The sequence below is a fragment of the Solea solea genome, chromosome 16 (assembly GCF_958295425.1).
Source record: "Solea solea chromosome 16, fSolSol10.1, whole genome shotgun sequence".
NCBI classification, from domain to species: Eukaryota; Metazoa; Chordata; class Actinopteri; order Pleuronectiformes; family Soleidae; genus Solea; species Solea solea.
In genome coordinates, this window is record NC_081149.1 from 11,453,493 (window position 1) to 11,469,269 (window position 15,777).

Here is a 15,777-nt window from a genome sequence, read left to right on the forward strand (position 1 = left end):
GGAGAAAAAAATAAACATCTCATGTGTGAGTGCATCCTCTCCATCGCCAACTGATTTAGGAGTTTTATCTGAATGACGACAGTTCACAGTTTATTTTTAGAGGAAATAAAGACTAGCTTGACTTCTTTGGCAGAAGAATCAAGAGACACGAGCTGCATAGATGCCCAGAAATATAGGCATGCTGCAACGGATGAGCGTCGCTTTTATTTGTGCATGCCTCTGACGCGCGTCTCTATTTGTGCATTCGGAAGACACTGCATCTGAACGACCCTTTGATATGCAAGGATGTCCAAATCGAAATTTTTGACCTCCCTGGACATGAACAGATACTCAAGAGACTGGTCATTGATAATTCAAGGTCATTAATCAGGTGTAATGACTGCCCTTGAACTTTTTACTCAATTCTAGTCAGAAGCATGAATCCAGGTGGCCCATTTTATGACATAGCGAACATTAAAACGTGTTCAGCTTTGTGTTCCAGATGAATGGCACTTTGCATAAGCGTAACGGTCTTTCCAGTTGGTTGATCCTCTTCACTTGTCTTTTAATAAACATAGTTTGGGCCTTAACACTCAAGAGACTAAGCAAGACAATATGCCACAAAATTGTATTCACAGGGACTCAATATTGGCTTTTATACTGTATTTCAAGCCTGAAGATAATTTATTTTCGCAGATCAAGATTCTCTCCTTCCAGTATCCTATAATAAGGATCTATGGAATTATGTGAGGTTTTGAGCTTCCAGTCCTTGAATATCCAGCTTCAGATCTTAAAGAAATTAACACCATCCCCATCTATAGAGACATGGACTACCTCCTCTATGGCATTAGTCTCTGCTCTGCCCAGCTGCGCTCCTCCTGGGTATCAGTCCGGCATCTCTGGATGCTATTGGAGCACGAGGAGGACTGAGAGAAAGGAGCAGTGAGTTCACTGGTACAGAAGGACACAGTAGGGTCAGGACTGAAGAGTGTCCCTCCAGATCACTAGGACAGTTTGAGGCGATTCCTTGGGGGACCCAGGAAGGGGCACTGGCCTGAGGCCAGGGAGTGATATGCCTCTGCTACCAAGTGTGGGTGAGAGACCACCACGGACTTCCAGCCTGATGTCTCCATCACATCAGCCGCATGACTGTGAGGAAAAAGTGCAACGGGGGGGGGGGGGATACACAACAGAAAACGGTGAGAAAATATTAAAGAAAACAGATTAATAAAATAAGTGCACAAACATGACTTTCTGAAAAGTTTGGGATGATATGACTCCATCTGAGGATTTGTCATACCAGCTGGCAGAGCTGTTATTTACTTTATATTTTTGAATGTTAAAACCAGAAGGTCATTTTGCAAGAGAAAAATAAAAAGGAGACATTCATAGATCAGAAATATATGGGCATGTCATGAAAATATATATTTACAATCACAAAAGAGCAGATCAGAGCCCTGGTTCTTAACCTTTTTTCTTATCTGTCATTACGCGTTACATGTGACTGAAGCAATAAACAATTCGACCAGAAATGCTGTTCCTTAGTCCCTAAGTTTTCTGTTGAGCAGAATTTCTGATTTGATTCCCTGTGGATGTGTTGCTCAAGACGTGTCAAGATAAGATAACTAAAATGGAGCCCAAAACAAAACAAGAAAAATACATAAAAAGGAATAAGTACCAATAGCTGAAAAAAATTGTATTTAATTGCTGATGAGTTTCAGTCTTCATCATCATCTCCTACAGATCTGAGTTTCCACCGACAGACCCTGTGGCAGTCCTCACCCTCCTGGCACCCTCGGGGCGCTAAGCTGCAGTATCATGCACGCAACTGTGTGGCCTTTAATGACATTTTTCTTGTTTCATCGTACACAACAGCATGTGTGAGTTCACACTTGTGTTTATGTCTTCTCTTGGCACTCAGTTGTGTGTGTGTGTGTGTGTGTGTATGTTTGCGTGTGTGCATGCCTGTGTGTTCGTGTGTGGTCATTTACTCTCCACACAGCAGCCCCAGACCTCCAGCCAACCTGTGACCCTATTCTCTGTGGAGGACGTGAACCCCTGCTTACAGTAATGGCTGGTGTGCTGAGGCTGAGCAACAGGCCAACAAAAGGGCACGAGGAGAGCAGCCACAGTGGGAAAGGAAGGAGGAGGGATGTACCAAGGAGAGCGAGAGAAGCAGACAACAGCAGCAGTGACAAATAAATAAATTAATAAAAAAAAAATATGGGAGGTAAGGGAGAGTAATGAAAGTGCAGAGGGAGGGACAGGAGGGGACAGAGGGATGTGAGGAGCAGCAATGTGACAGTAAATCAAAAAGAAGCTCTGACCTCCAGTCAGCAGCAATAAAGACACAAACCACCGCAATTATCAAAAATATTTATTTCAAGAAAGCGGTGTTTGTTTGTTTTTGCATTAAAAGTGTCTTACTTTAGATACTCGTGCCCTGGTGTCACTACCTGTCCTGCTTTATTCAACAAATTCATATAAATATTAAGATTCATGTTAAGCTTAAAAAAAAGGGTGGGTGAACTCTTTTCTATAAACATAGTGGGTAAGAGAGTTTGGATGCCTTTACTCTCTCTACACCCCTGGAGAGGATAAATAATTGAAAACCAGGGAGGATAAAGAGGACTGCTATTGTCTCGACTAAATGACTGTAAGCTGCTTGTAACGACTGGTCTGGAAAGAGGTTGAGGTGCTACTGTGGGGAGGATTATTGGTTCCTCCGTGTCATCTGTTTTCTGTATTCATCCTCTAAATTGATTTTTGTTTTGTTGCTCTTGTTGCTGTCGATTGTGTCCGCAGGAGGAGGGTTGATAACGCTTTGCTGGCCAGGAGTCCCCCGTGGCCAATTTTCCTACCACCACAACAACACTGTCGCAAATTAAACTGTCATAACGCCCATAACCACAATTAATGACAGGGATTAGGGGCAGAAATCTGCATTACTGAACACCTTTAGGCACACATGAGTTCTTACACACAGAATTGGAGAAAAGGAGAGAATGAAGATGGGAGTAAACATAGAAGATAGGAAGATGGAGCCCATGTGGGAACACGTCCAAAAGATGGAGAAAAGCTGCAGAGAGAGGACAGAGGAATGGATAAAGAGATGTAAAATGTGTCTGGCTGTGAGACAGAGAATTCAGAGGGAAAGTGATGAGCAATTTAGGTAGTGACTGTGAAAAAGCCTCTTGCTTCAACTGGGCTTTTAGATACTGGATCAATCACCTCTCCTTGGACGTAAATAGCGGCCATTGATGCTAATAGGCACCTTCTTACCTAAACAGGCGGCTTGCAACATGATTAACATCAGCAGTTGAGGTTTACTGCTAAACGATCCAATATGATACGGCAGCAAAATGGTCTGAGCTAGGGATGAAATTAAATTTCCTCTGGAAACACAAAATTGGTCCCACTGGAATTAATAACCTTCTTTAACAAAAAGCTAAGTGTATGAGTGTCTGACATAAGAGAAATGTTTGCATAAGTAAGGAAGTAGTTCTGGAGATGGACGATTCCAGTGCGGAAGCATAACTCACTAGTTTATAAAGTCCACAGCCTGTGTCTTGAGCTGGTGGGCACTGTGTAGGTCGGCGAGGATGAGGATCTCTCCTGCGTTCTCCACAGACAGACTTGTACACAGAGCGTCCTCACACATCACCCTCAGCCTCTCCAGCGCATACTGCCAATGACAGAGAGTGCAGGAGATAGAGGAGAAACAGCAGGTAAACTAAATTACTTAAACAACGCTGCCACTAACAACTGTTGTCGCACTGTGTAATGATGTGGAAACACAGAATTGCTCGACTGCAGCAGCAACAACGCCTAAATTGAATAAGAAAATATATGGGCAAGAGAAGGAAAAGTGACAGCCCGAGTTTCCACTGAGCTTGATTAAGAAAATGCCAGGAACAACAGTCTTCTCTTACATTCATGCTTACTTCAGGGTGAGTTGAAGTTGTGGGTTGTTTTTTTTTTTTTACAACACTAAACAATAATAATGTAAAGACACTAATATGGATTAAACAAGACATGTGCTGCAATCAATAAACCAGATAAGTCGGATGGGAAAATACCAATAGTTAGAGTAGAGTATTACCAACAGAGTAATAATTGCCTCAGATCAGAGTGTCCCAAACACAAACTGACAAAATTAAATTGAGCTTTATGAAATCTGTTTTTTTTTTTTTTTCAATTTCCATTATATGTTTTCTTAAATGCATTTGTTCAATATACATTTTTCAGATTTGTTTATATTTTCACTTATTTTACCAGCACTAAAGTGTCTTAAAATGTGCTTCCAAGCATACTACAGTGTTCTTAAACATAATGTACTGTAGATAGTAGTGAGTTTATTGTAGGCTACTCTCATGTTCAGGCCCTCCTTGTTTGCAGGATTTCACTCGAAATGATGGGCTCTACCTGCTGCGAGTAAATACAAGTTAGAGAAATAGACAATGTTGGAAAACAGTGAAAGTAAAACCCAAAGAAAGAAGGGTAGAGGTTTAGATTTATTAAATATACAGGATGGAATGGAGTTTTCATATAATTATATATAGTCAGTAAAATCTAGCACAGCACAGTGGGTAGGTTTAGATTGTTCTAGTGTGGGTACTAATAATTTAGTTATCATATAATTGAGGACATTATTATGCAATCTGTTCTGTGAGTAAATGTACACAGAAACAGGTGCACGCACACACACCCACATTCACTCTGTACCTTGTCAGCTGCAGCCAGCAGGTCATCAGCCATCTTGTCCAGGTTGGGGGCCTTGCCTGTGTAGATGAAGCACATCATCTCTTTGAAGACATCTGGCTCCATGTCATTTATCTCCACCCGGTTCTGAATGGGAGGAAAGAATAGGGGAGAATGCACAGAGGGTTTAACAAAATAAAAGGAAAGAGAGGAAAACTATGCTTTGACAATCCTTCAAAAACATGCACAGCAGCAGAGTGTTTTTTTTTTTTATTTCATGTGAATGTCCCCAACCCTATCTGAATTAAACTCACTCACCTTGTTTAGCCCGCACGCACACACACACACACACACACACACACACACACACAGGGACAGTCAGCCATGCAGCCATTCAAAACAACTTCCAAGTGTCAAATGAGAAAAAAAAATTGAAGGATTCTCTGAACAGTCTGAACACATTTCAGCAAAACAACATTGTAGAACATTTATTTGATTCTTTTCAGCCGATTCCTGAAAATTAATCCTGAGCATTCATTCCTTGACAGTGCCTGCAGCCAGCAAAGTAGGCTTTATCGTTCAGTGGCACTGTGACAGTAACCTGAACCTTTGCCTCTGCACTGAGAGGCAGAACAAAGCAGTAAACCAATTATAACGGTGCTTTATCGTAACCACAGTGACCAGAGGCATTTTAGCAGGGTCAGGTTGAGTGTACCAGCGGCTTAGTGCATTTGTGACAACTGTGACCACTCAACAGCAACATAAACACACGGAGAAATAATGGAGACAGAGTCTGAAAGGAGCTGTGTTGAGTTTATAGGACAATATCTATGTGTTTGCACTGCCATAGAAATTCAGATTACACACACACCTATAGTATATTAGAAAATGACATATATTTTTACTAAAAGTGTGCAAATTGTTTCTAAACTGACCTCAGAGTCTTGCTTAAAAAGTAATGTTCTTACACATGTCACAGTATGTGTTTTCTTTCTCATGTGCACAATCCAGAAAGAAGGGTGGGTTTCACAAACAGAGGATTTAAACTTGACTAATTTCATGCCGCTAATTTTTGACAGCAAAGTGTGTTGGAGTGATAACAAAATAATGAAAGGGGAAAAATAGCATCGTACAAACACACTGAGAGTCACATGAGACAGACTAACAGGACTTTATTGCGAAGTCAAGCTTTCAACTGTACCTCATAAATAGACAACACTTGAATAGTTATCTGAAGCTTGTCTCTATTCACAGAGCAGTCATCTATTAGGGTTTCTTTAGGAGCTCATTTGTCTCTCTTCCATGTAGACGCGCTGCATAGATACTATAAAGTATCATCAGCGCTGCAGAAGAGTGTTAACCCATCTATCTGTTTTCTCTAAATTGTATAGGGACACGGCCCACCCTCTCTCGTTCTGATGAAGACGCCCACTTAAACAGCAATTAAGATGCATTTCCTGGCTCTGTGCTTTATAATTTCCCCATTTGAGCCACACAGGCATCAATATTCCGCTGACATGACGGCTAAATCACCATGGTTCAATCTCACCACCTCCTATCACATGAACACAACCAAGTGTGGCACGAAGGCTCTCTGCATCACACATGCACAAAAAAGACACATTCACACCAAAAAGACAAACAGAGGAAAATCATCCATCTGTTTATTTATGTATCTATCATTTTTTATTTATTTTGTTTTTATTTATTTATTTTTCAGTTTCACTTGGTGTAAAGAATACTGATAATATATATTAGGCAGACTATGCACCAATATTATCAAATATCAGGAACACAGTTGATTCACACTGGCATACACAGCTTGTTAGCCATTAAGTCTTGGTCATATCAGGATGTAGCACCGTGGAATTCACCCATGTGTCTTTGCAAAAATATTCAGTTGCAGGGTTTGGTGACATAAAGATGAACTGTAGCGGCTGCTGCTAATAATACACTATGCTTTCAGAATAATTTCAAAATCACAGTAATCACATAAACATGTGTGTGCTGGTTTTAAGGACCTCATATATAGAGCTGCAGTCAACAAGGCATGAAGAAACACGTGCAGACACCTTTTCAGACATGAGCACATCCTGAATCAACAGAAAGAAAGACTGGGATTTAAATATTCAACTCACCACTGAGGAAATAGGAACAACAGAGTCAAGTGTTTGACTTACCTTCTTACTCTCTTCCATCTCATGCTCAAACATGGCACTGAACACCGGTGAGCGGGCTGACAGAGAAAGAAGGAGAGAAACAAAAAGACAGAAGGAGGAATTTGTTATTGTGTGTAATGTTGTTACATGGTGAGGTCTCTGATATTCTGTTAACAGCCTGCCACAGGGCCAGAGCAGGATGATTGACAGCAGAAACGGCAGAGGAAGCATCATGTGTAAAAAGTCGACTGCAGCTCCTTCCTGCTGACAGAATTATGACGACTTCCCAGGATTGTTTAGCAAGTATTTTAATGCTGATAGACTGCGTTGACTGGATCTTATTTGATGCATTATTCTTTAATTAGGGTCTGTCTTCCCTTTTAATAACACAGTCACCTGCTGCCACTCAACACAAACTAGTCGAACATTGCAGCATAGAGGATTCCGGAGGTTTATTTACATCATTAACTACAGATATTGTTGAAAAGTAGTTTTTTTTACTCTCTCAGTTGCTCACTATGTATACAAATCCCCAAACTGTTTGCCACAAATGACAAATCCTCTTGAGGAAAAGATATTTTAGCCTATGCTTCCATTCACAGAAAATAAGTAAAAGTGGAGGCAAACGTATAAGAGCTGTTGACTATGTATATTAATCTTTCAATAATTTAGTATTTGAAATATTTTATATTTTTCCCCTGGACATTTTCATTATTGATTTTGTTAAGTAGATTTGACACATTGTAAATATTGAAAGTAAACACAGAACATTATTTTGATATTGACAAAACAGCATGAAATGTTTTTTGTTTTTGGTATTTGCGTTTTGATCACTACAAAGATGAGGTAACCAATAACTTATTGAACTGCTTCACAGTATGTTTCTCATTCTCTCTAATGATCACCGACGTGACTCCAACAAGAGAGGTAGTGTTTAATCTCCTGCACAGACTGTACGGCGCTGGTTATTTGATCAGGGCTTCAAATGACATAAATCAGTCCCATTTCTGTTGCTTGAAATCACTGCTGTATGACAATTCTGCAGAGTTCTGCTTTAGGCAATGAAACCATATACTTTCTCAATCATCCGGGCTGTGACTGTAGTTAGTTGTGGCACACGCAAGAGGCTGAATCCCAAAGATGGATTTGAGGGTGAAGCTGATTACCAGTTGTTTACCAGCAGAGGAAGAATGTGCCTCGACAAAGGTTACAGTGTGGTCTTTCACTAAATATCAGCCACTGTCCTCTTCTTTTGATGCAGTTCACTTTGTTTGATAATGGGCTCACGGAGTAACCCTTTATATTACTGTTTTCTAATATATGCCTAATTAACTAGTGATTAAATTTTAACAATGTTTAACACATTATTAAGTGTGTGTCAAAGACAGTGGTATGCTAATTAATTTAAGTGCTTAATAATCAGTTATTAACTGCAGACCGAGCTACCAAATTAATTATGCATTTGGAGACATGGTGTCATCCATCAACTTTGCACAAGCCACAAACAAGTATTATAGTGATGATAAGCCATTAAGTGAATGAGTATGTTAACAATGGACTGCAGTGATTTTATATGTCAGCCACTGCTGCCGTAGTGACCATCTTCATTTAAATAATTGCCCCCATGATTGTTTAGACGTAAATAACATACAAACTGATTTGTTTAGTGCTCTTTTTTGGTGTTAAGCAAGGCGATGTTCTCTCCTACTTTGTTTTACTTTGAATTTGTGAATAACCTTGCTCTTGAAATTAGGAAAGCAAATTTAGGTGTACATTTTAATCAGGGTTCCACACATGTGCGTTGACATCAAATTCAAGGCATTTTCAAGGACTTTCCAAGACCAATACCCTCAAATTTAAGGACTGAATGTATTGACACAGCTTAAGATGGGAGGACAACTTGTAAGAGCCAATGGTTTCCACGTTTATTGATTTGCAGCACGCTCTGCATCTGGCCAAGTGATTGTCCTTGGGATCTTGGTCAAGCCAGTCTTTACAATTTTCTTTGGTGAGCCAGAGATCTTGAAATTTGCATTTCCCAGGCATCATGTAATTTGCTCTACCTTGTCTATCATTATTCACTCATTGTTCGGCATGGACTCTCAGAACAACAGCAGAGAGAGACAGTATACAGTGTCCACAACACTTCAAGGACATGTGCGAACCCTGTTTAATGATTCAGCTTGTGTCACATATGGAGGTTGATAATAAAATGTTAACTTCTTATTCCAAGAAGTTCAAACTATTTGGGACGGAACCTTTTGAATATACAATTGAATATTTTATATAAGGGATTTACATTTGTTGAATTTATCACCTATAATATTGGAATTAAAATCTTTGTCAATTTCAGCAGGCAGATTGTCAATAAGCTTAAAGTATGCAAAGGGTATTTCACCTGCTCTCAACTTTATGATGCATGTGTTTCTCCCATGATGAATTATGCTTGAAGTGTCTGGGGAGATGAAGAGCTTAAAGTACCAGATTCCATACAGAATAGAGGTGAATGCCATTCTTTAAGTGTTCATACATTTGCTCCTGTTCTGGCTGTTCAGGGTGATATGAGTTGGATTCCAGGGTCAATGAGACACAAATGTGAAATGATAGATGAGATAGATGCAATATTTTATCATCCGGCATGGACACAATTACAAGTAAATTACTGACTAATGTGATGAAAAAAGACATACAGTATATTCAAATACAGAATAATTAATGTGCTTTCATTACAGCAAACTTGTCAAAAGGTCAGCTGTGTAAAGAACAGGAATCCTTCCTTTTCCCTGTGAAGTTGATGCTAATGAAGAAAACAGGTAATGTGAATTCAGGGAAATTGAGAATGAGTTCCACTTGCATCTATTTTTACCTCATTAAGCTGAATTAAAAACACCTTTACTGAATGAAACATGTTTTTAAAATCTGGAAATATTCTGAGGCACTGATGATGACAGAACAGAATGGAGATTTATGTTGTATTTATTTAAATTGGCTGTAAAGCCTGGAAAACTGTCCGGCAGGTTACGCCATTCAATGTTATTTGCAATGTATGTTTTACTCTTGCTGACTGGTATGTATTTCTAAATAATGGTGTCTTGTAAGCACATTTGAGCTGGGCATATTTCCTGAAAAACAATCAATCAATCAACCATGAAGGAATAAACAACATAGTCACTACAGCTGCACATACTGTAGCTTTCAGAAGCACATTTGAAATATGCTGCGGTGAGTAACATACAAGGTTAAGCAAGAAACAAAATAGAGTCAAAGAAAAGCAGAAACACTGGGCATAAACAGTTAACTATATTCAGAGAAGAAAGTTCCTAACTTTTTTAATTTTATGACTGTATAAAAGATTGACAGTAAGTGTCAGGAGAACAGACCACAACGAGGAGAATAAAGTTGTGATTAACTATTTACCTGTCAGGCTTGTTAAGTAGATCAGTAAAATAGACAAAAATTATACACTTCCCTCTCCCTCTCTCTTAACACTGCACTGTCTTTTTGATCTGTGAAAATAATTCAGCAGTGATAGAGTTTGTGAAAATATAAATCTACATATCAGAGAACCAAGAAGAGTTCAGTGACAGAACATTTAGACTTCAAGACAACCATAGGTTTGCTATAGATGTGGGTAATTTCCATGAGCATGATCATGCTTTATCATGACTAACAATTACAAGAAGACATATCTGTAACAGGGGCAGGATATTAGAACCTCATGTAATAATTTATTTCTGCTTTAAACCTAAGACAAGCTAAGAAATATGGTGCATCCTAAATATCTGCACTGAAACCAACATTTGCTCTGAATACCCAGGTGGACTACAGGGACAAACCAACAATAGGTCTGTCTATTGTAGCTCAGCACTGGTGAGCTCATCCTGCAGTAACAAACAGAAGGAGTGGAGACACGCCCCTTTCATACAGGCTGTTCAAGGTTGCATAAAAGCTATATGATCACAGATTCATTGTTCAACATTTAAGATGGTACCAGAGGTAGTAACAGAGCCAAATCAACATTTGTTTTACCAATAAAAGAGAGCCAGGCATTGCAGGCTAGATGCCGATTAGAGAACACCTGCGTACTCTCAGTAATCATACAGGGGAGTAAGCGTCATTGTGTTGGCTTTGTTCGGTTCCTTGTAAACAAGAAAAGGTGGCATAATGTGGGGTCATCTTACTTGTAATATGGCAGGATCTCTGCATGAGTCAACTGAGAAAGCGAGAGAGTGACAGGAAGTGAGAGGAGGGATAGGAAAGGCAACGTCTAATCTAGAATTTAAGACAGACAGGAAGACAAATAACAAAGGGCGATGTGAACAAAAATCAAAAGGTAGAACAAGAGGAACAATGAAAGCAGTGAGAAACAAAGGCAAAGACAGTATGAAAGGGGAACATTAGGATGGACAGCGAAAAAGGTATGGGAGGAAGAGAAAAGGGAATAAAGAGAAGGTAAGAGACAGAAGAGAAGGTGGTTTAAAGATCACATGGTCAAAGTGGAGCCAATTTGGATGCTCTGCCTCCATCGTTTGATCCCTCTCAGTCCGTCTCCACGGCGATTAACAACCAGGAGAGTTGTCACGGGAATGACCGAGAGGGGGAATAACGAGGTGGACGGACTTTGGACCAAGCAGTGCAGAGAGAGAGAGAGAGAGAGAGAAGGGAGGATGGGGAGGGTGGTGGTACCCCAAACCACAGCAGCACATAATTAAAATGGCTCCACACACGCGCGCGCACACACACACACTTCAACAAATCCAATAATGAACAGCCTCCCCCTTGCCTCCACGGAGACACAGTTCACCAGTTTCCTCAAACTTTTCACTCTCTGATCCTGGCTATGCCAATATCTGCAGCTAATTGTTCAAAATGAATCATGTTTGTTTTTTGCAAGTGGCTACGTGACCATGTTTGATCAAAATTGATTCCTGAGAGCCCGAGAAGAAACACAGTTGCTGTAGGTGTCAATAGCCAATTCTTGTGTGGATATTCAATTTATTTAAATTTAACCATCCCCGTGGAAAGTAAAAGTATTCATTGAAATTGAAAATTTGTATTAGTATTTTCCCTGGAATTTAATTCATGGTAGAAAAGCATTTGAAATAGTATTTAGACGGAAACCAAAACTGTGAAATGAAGCCTGAAAAAAAAATCCACCATTCAATGATTGCAAATTCCAGCACATACATTAATTTAAAAGTCATTACACTAATAAAGCTATTACTATGTACCTTGCACCAGCTGGCATAAACAACAAATTTCATTTTTTTAATTTTACATACTAAAACATAACACTTGAGGCAAATTATCTGGATTGTCTATACATTTATTTTCTAATTATTACATTAGAATTATATACTATGTGATCACCAACCAATTACAATGATCACTAACTCCTACCATCAACATTAATTGAAGTGTTTAAATTGAAGATTTTTCCAAGGGGAAACAATTAGATTATGCTGTCAATTACTATAAGTAATAGTTCTAGACACAAGTACCCTATAGAATATTACATGGTAATACAATTCAGGTAAACATGGTTTGAAAGTCAAGATTATAAACTCCAATAAAGTCTTCACACATGTATGCATGATGTGACGTGGTTCCGTGTTAGTGAGGGCCTTCAGCATTGGAAGGTATTACAAATTATTAACTTACATTGATTTTTTTGTTTTTTTCTGTGATCCATCAAAACACACATTCAAGATGTAATGAATGAAAAAATATATCCTCACCCGCCAAGATGGCTTTGTGGGCCTGGAATTTCTGGCCAGCGACACACAGGGAGCAGTCAGTGAATCTTGAGTTTTCCCACAAATCCCCAAGCTCCTTGGCCAGCCTGCAGTCAGGAACCTTCACCAAATTCATCGCGTTCTGGCCTGAGACATTGACAGAGTCTTGCACCACACTCACCTGGAAACAAAATGCATATTACGTAGTTAATATTCATCAGTTCATTTGTGTTCATTAGTGTTATTTCAAATACCATACACCGATTTATTTTTATAACCACTACCACAGCATTGATCAATTATGATGTTCATGTCACAGCAGTGTAACAGACTCCTCAGAGACTCCTTTTTTCTGTCTCTCTACCGGTCACTCGCCAAATGCATATGACACACCCACAAACACATGGCCAACAAATACATCTCTTCAGTGAAACTGGTTAAAAACACAACTTGTGCTCTAGCAATCAGACATCACAAATGTTCATGTGCAATCCAATCTCAGGTCGTCACATCCAGAATGCATTTTAAAGCCCGGTGTGAACAATTTTACAAAGCACTGCTATAGAGTAATAAGTGTGAACTGTCCCTTTAATACATCCAATGGTTCACACAGCGTTTCTAATATAAAGCATGCCATGTTCATCAAAAGACACACAAAAAAATTAGTCAATCAAACATGCTGTGAATGATAAATGTGGGTCCTCTGCCTCTGTAATCAATACATCAGCCACTCAATATGGGGGCTATTCAAAGCAACCTATTCTTCCCCATTTATCCAATCAGACTGGCTACACTCTCAAACAAGCCAGAAAATCAGCATTGAAGGCAAATTGAGTGTGTGTCTCTGTGTGTGTGTGTACATAAGAGTTGTCTGTATGTCTTCCCTGCTGACTTCACCACCTGTTCCAGACAAAGTCAACCAGACTCATTTATCTCACAACAGGACTCACTACACACCCACACACATGAACACACACACGCGCACACACACACACGTACACACATTACTGAGTAATTTCTGACTGCCTGAATTGACTGACTTGCAGTTTTCTTCCTGCTTGCTGTGCCATCAAATCAAAATATGAATTACTAAGCTATAGCTTTGGGGAACATAATCAATTGGCTTCTTTGGTTATGTGCAATTTGTAGTAAAAGTACATGAAAAAGCATTTAACTATTTCTCATAAAAAAATGTATTATAGTTGTCCCGAGTGGCGGCATCGATGTATGCAAGTTAGCAATGAATAATCAATATTTAAAGAGTAAAAGTGGTTTAAACTTCTGAGAAACATAATGAATATCTGCGTTGACAAGTTTCTAATTCATTGAAAAAGACAAAGGTGTGCTACTTTAATGAGAAGACATGAGAGAATTGTAGTAAAAATCATCCAAGTATACCTAATGTTGCTAATGAATACACTCGGCAGATTATACTGAGATGATAGCAGGAAAAATGGAAGCTTATCTCCGTTTGTTGTTGTCACCTATTGTTGTTTACTGTTAAAGCTAGAGCCACGCCCTTTCCACCGCGCAAAATAGGAAACATCCCACCCAGTCTTGTGCCCACCCATTCACCCAATGCAGCATTCATCCACCTATTCACCTCGCACAAAAAGACTTTTAGAAAGGGAGAAGAAGCACATACAGTAGAGAAGTACATGGCAAGCAGGAAATTGAATGTCAAGGAACCTTGTTTGCTCCTGATGGAGGTTTGAGGGTTAGCCTGAAGGGGACAGAAAGAGGAAGAGAGGGAAAGATAATAAAATAGAGGAGGAAAGTGAGAAAAGGATGGAAAAGAGAAGATATAGGCAAAATAAAAAGCAGAAAGACAGAACTGATCCAGGCCATGGGGATGAAAGTGTGAGCAAGCTATTAGAGGGATCTACAGTTAGGAGATGATTTCTCATAAGCAGGAGCTCATTTCTGGACCTGAAATTACAAGCACACAGCGAGACAAAAATGTGACTGACAATTAAGGAGCATTCAAAGTATTTTTCCGTGTGTGTGTGTGTGTGTGTGTGCACATGCGTGCTGCTTTTTGAGGGTCATGGCTTTTTTAGTTTAGTTTATGGTTAAATTCTGGCACCCTTCAGTATGTGTTGAAGGGTGTAAAATACTCACCCCTCAATTAGATTTTAATTGAGGTTAGGGGTGGGGAAACTAGTTATGTTAAGGTTTAGGCAAGTCTCCAGGAAAGTAATCCAAGTCTAAATAATGTCCTTAAATGTGATGTGGGACAACATGTTCTGACATGACAGTCCGGTTTTCACAGCTGGCTCTATTAATCACACAATTATCCAGAAAGGATGCAGGTCTGGCTGCCTGACATTCATCCATCTCCACATATTCTCAGAGGAATGCTTAACACACAAAATCACATGAGGGAGACAACGTTCCAAGCACACACACTGACATTCATAAAATACTGATTAGCAATACAGACAGGCTGGGAGAAAAGAAGCCGCTGTGCGTGTGATAGAGGAGGAGAGCGAGTAGAAATAAAACGGAGAGGAAAACGGGTGAGACAGCTATACGAAGACAGTAAGACAAAGACAGAAAGGGCTAAGGACAAAAGTTCAGTGAGCTCAAGTTAGAATGAAAAATGGCTTTGAGAGAGGGGGAGGAGAGTGGCAAACCCAGCACTGGCCTCAGTACGATGAAAAAAATTAATAAATAAACAAGTGCTGAAAAAACAAATTGGAAAGGAAACCTGAGAGCCCGGTCAATGTGTCTCAGTATAAATAGCCCAATTAGCATGGTGGAGCCGTTGCTGGGCTCTCAGATGCAGCATGGTGAAGCCGGTCTAATTACTGGCTAACTTGACCAATTATTCCACTGTTTAACCAGGCAGAAACTAAATCGGAGCACCTGGTTATTTAGACACACTGGCTGTCCTGACAGTCTTCACGCTATTTGCTGTCATCTTTGGTCATTGTCAACCTCCTCCTTTTTCTCCTTGCATCTTTCTACACTGAAATCTCCTCACACTGCATACATATAGATGCAGTTGATTAACATACTCCTGAACATTTAGATGTTAATTTATTGCACATATTTAAAAAAAAAAAAAAAGACCTATCTTAAAATAGAATATTATTCATTAATTTATACATTAATTCTTGGTATAGTGGAAACCATGTACAGTGGTCACATGTCCAGGTCGAAGAGATGATACATTTTGATAGCTATCTTTTTTCTGTCTA

The 15,777-nt window shown here is 39.5% G+C and overlaps 1 protein-coding gene across 5 annotated transcripts in view; it reads right to left on the bottom strand.

Annotated features, from left to right (window-relative positions):
- Positions 1-339: 339 nt before the first annotated feature.
- Positions 340-15,777, bottom strand: part of spop (speckle type BTB/POZ protein) — a 147,325-nt gene continuing 131,887 nt past the window's right edge. For 4 of the 5 annotated variants that reach the window (XM_058653575.1, XM_058653577.1, XM_058653576.1 and 1 more), the window contains 5 exons: positions 12,578-12,755; positions 6,861-6,916; positions 4,705-4,827; positions 3,522-3,664; positions 340-1,128 (listed from right to left, as the gene is read on the bottom strand). In XM_058653575.1, the coding sequence (XP_058509558.1) occupies positions 984-1,128; positions 3,522-3,664; positions 4,705-4,827; positions 6,861-6,916; positions 12,578-12,755 (645 nt within the window). In that variant the 3' untranslated portion in view covers positions 340-983. The other variant, XM_058653579.1, reaches the window with a different exon arrangement.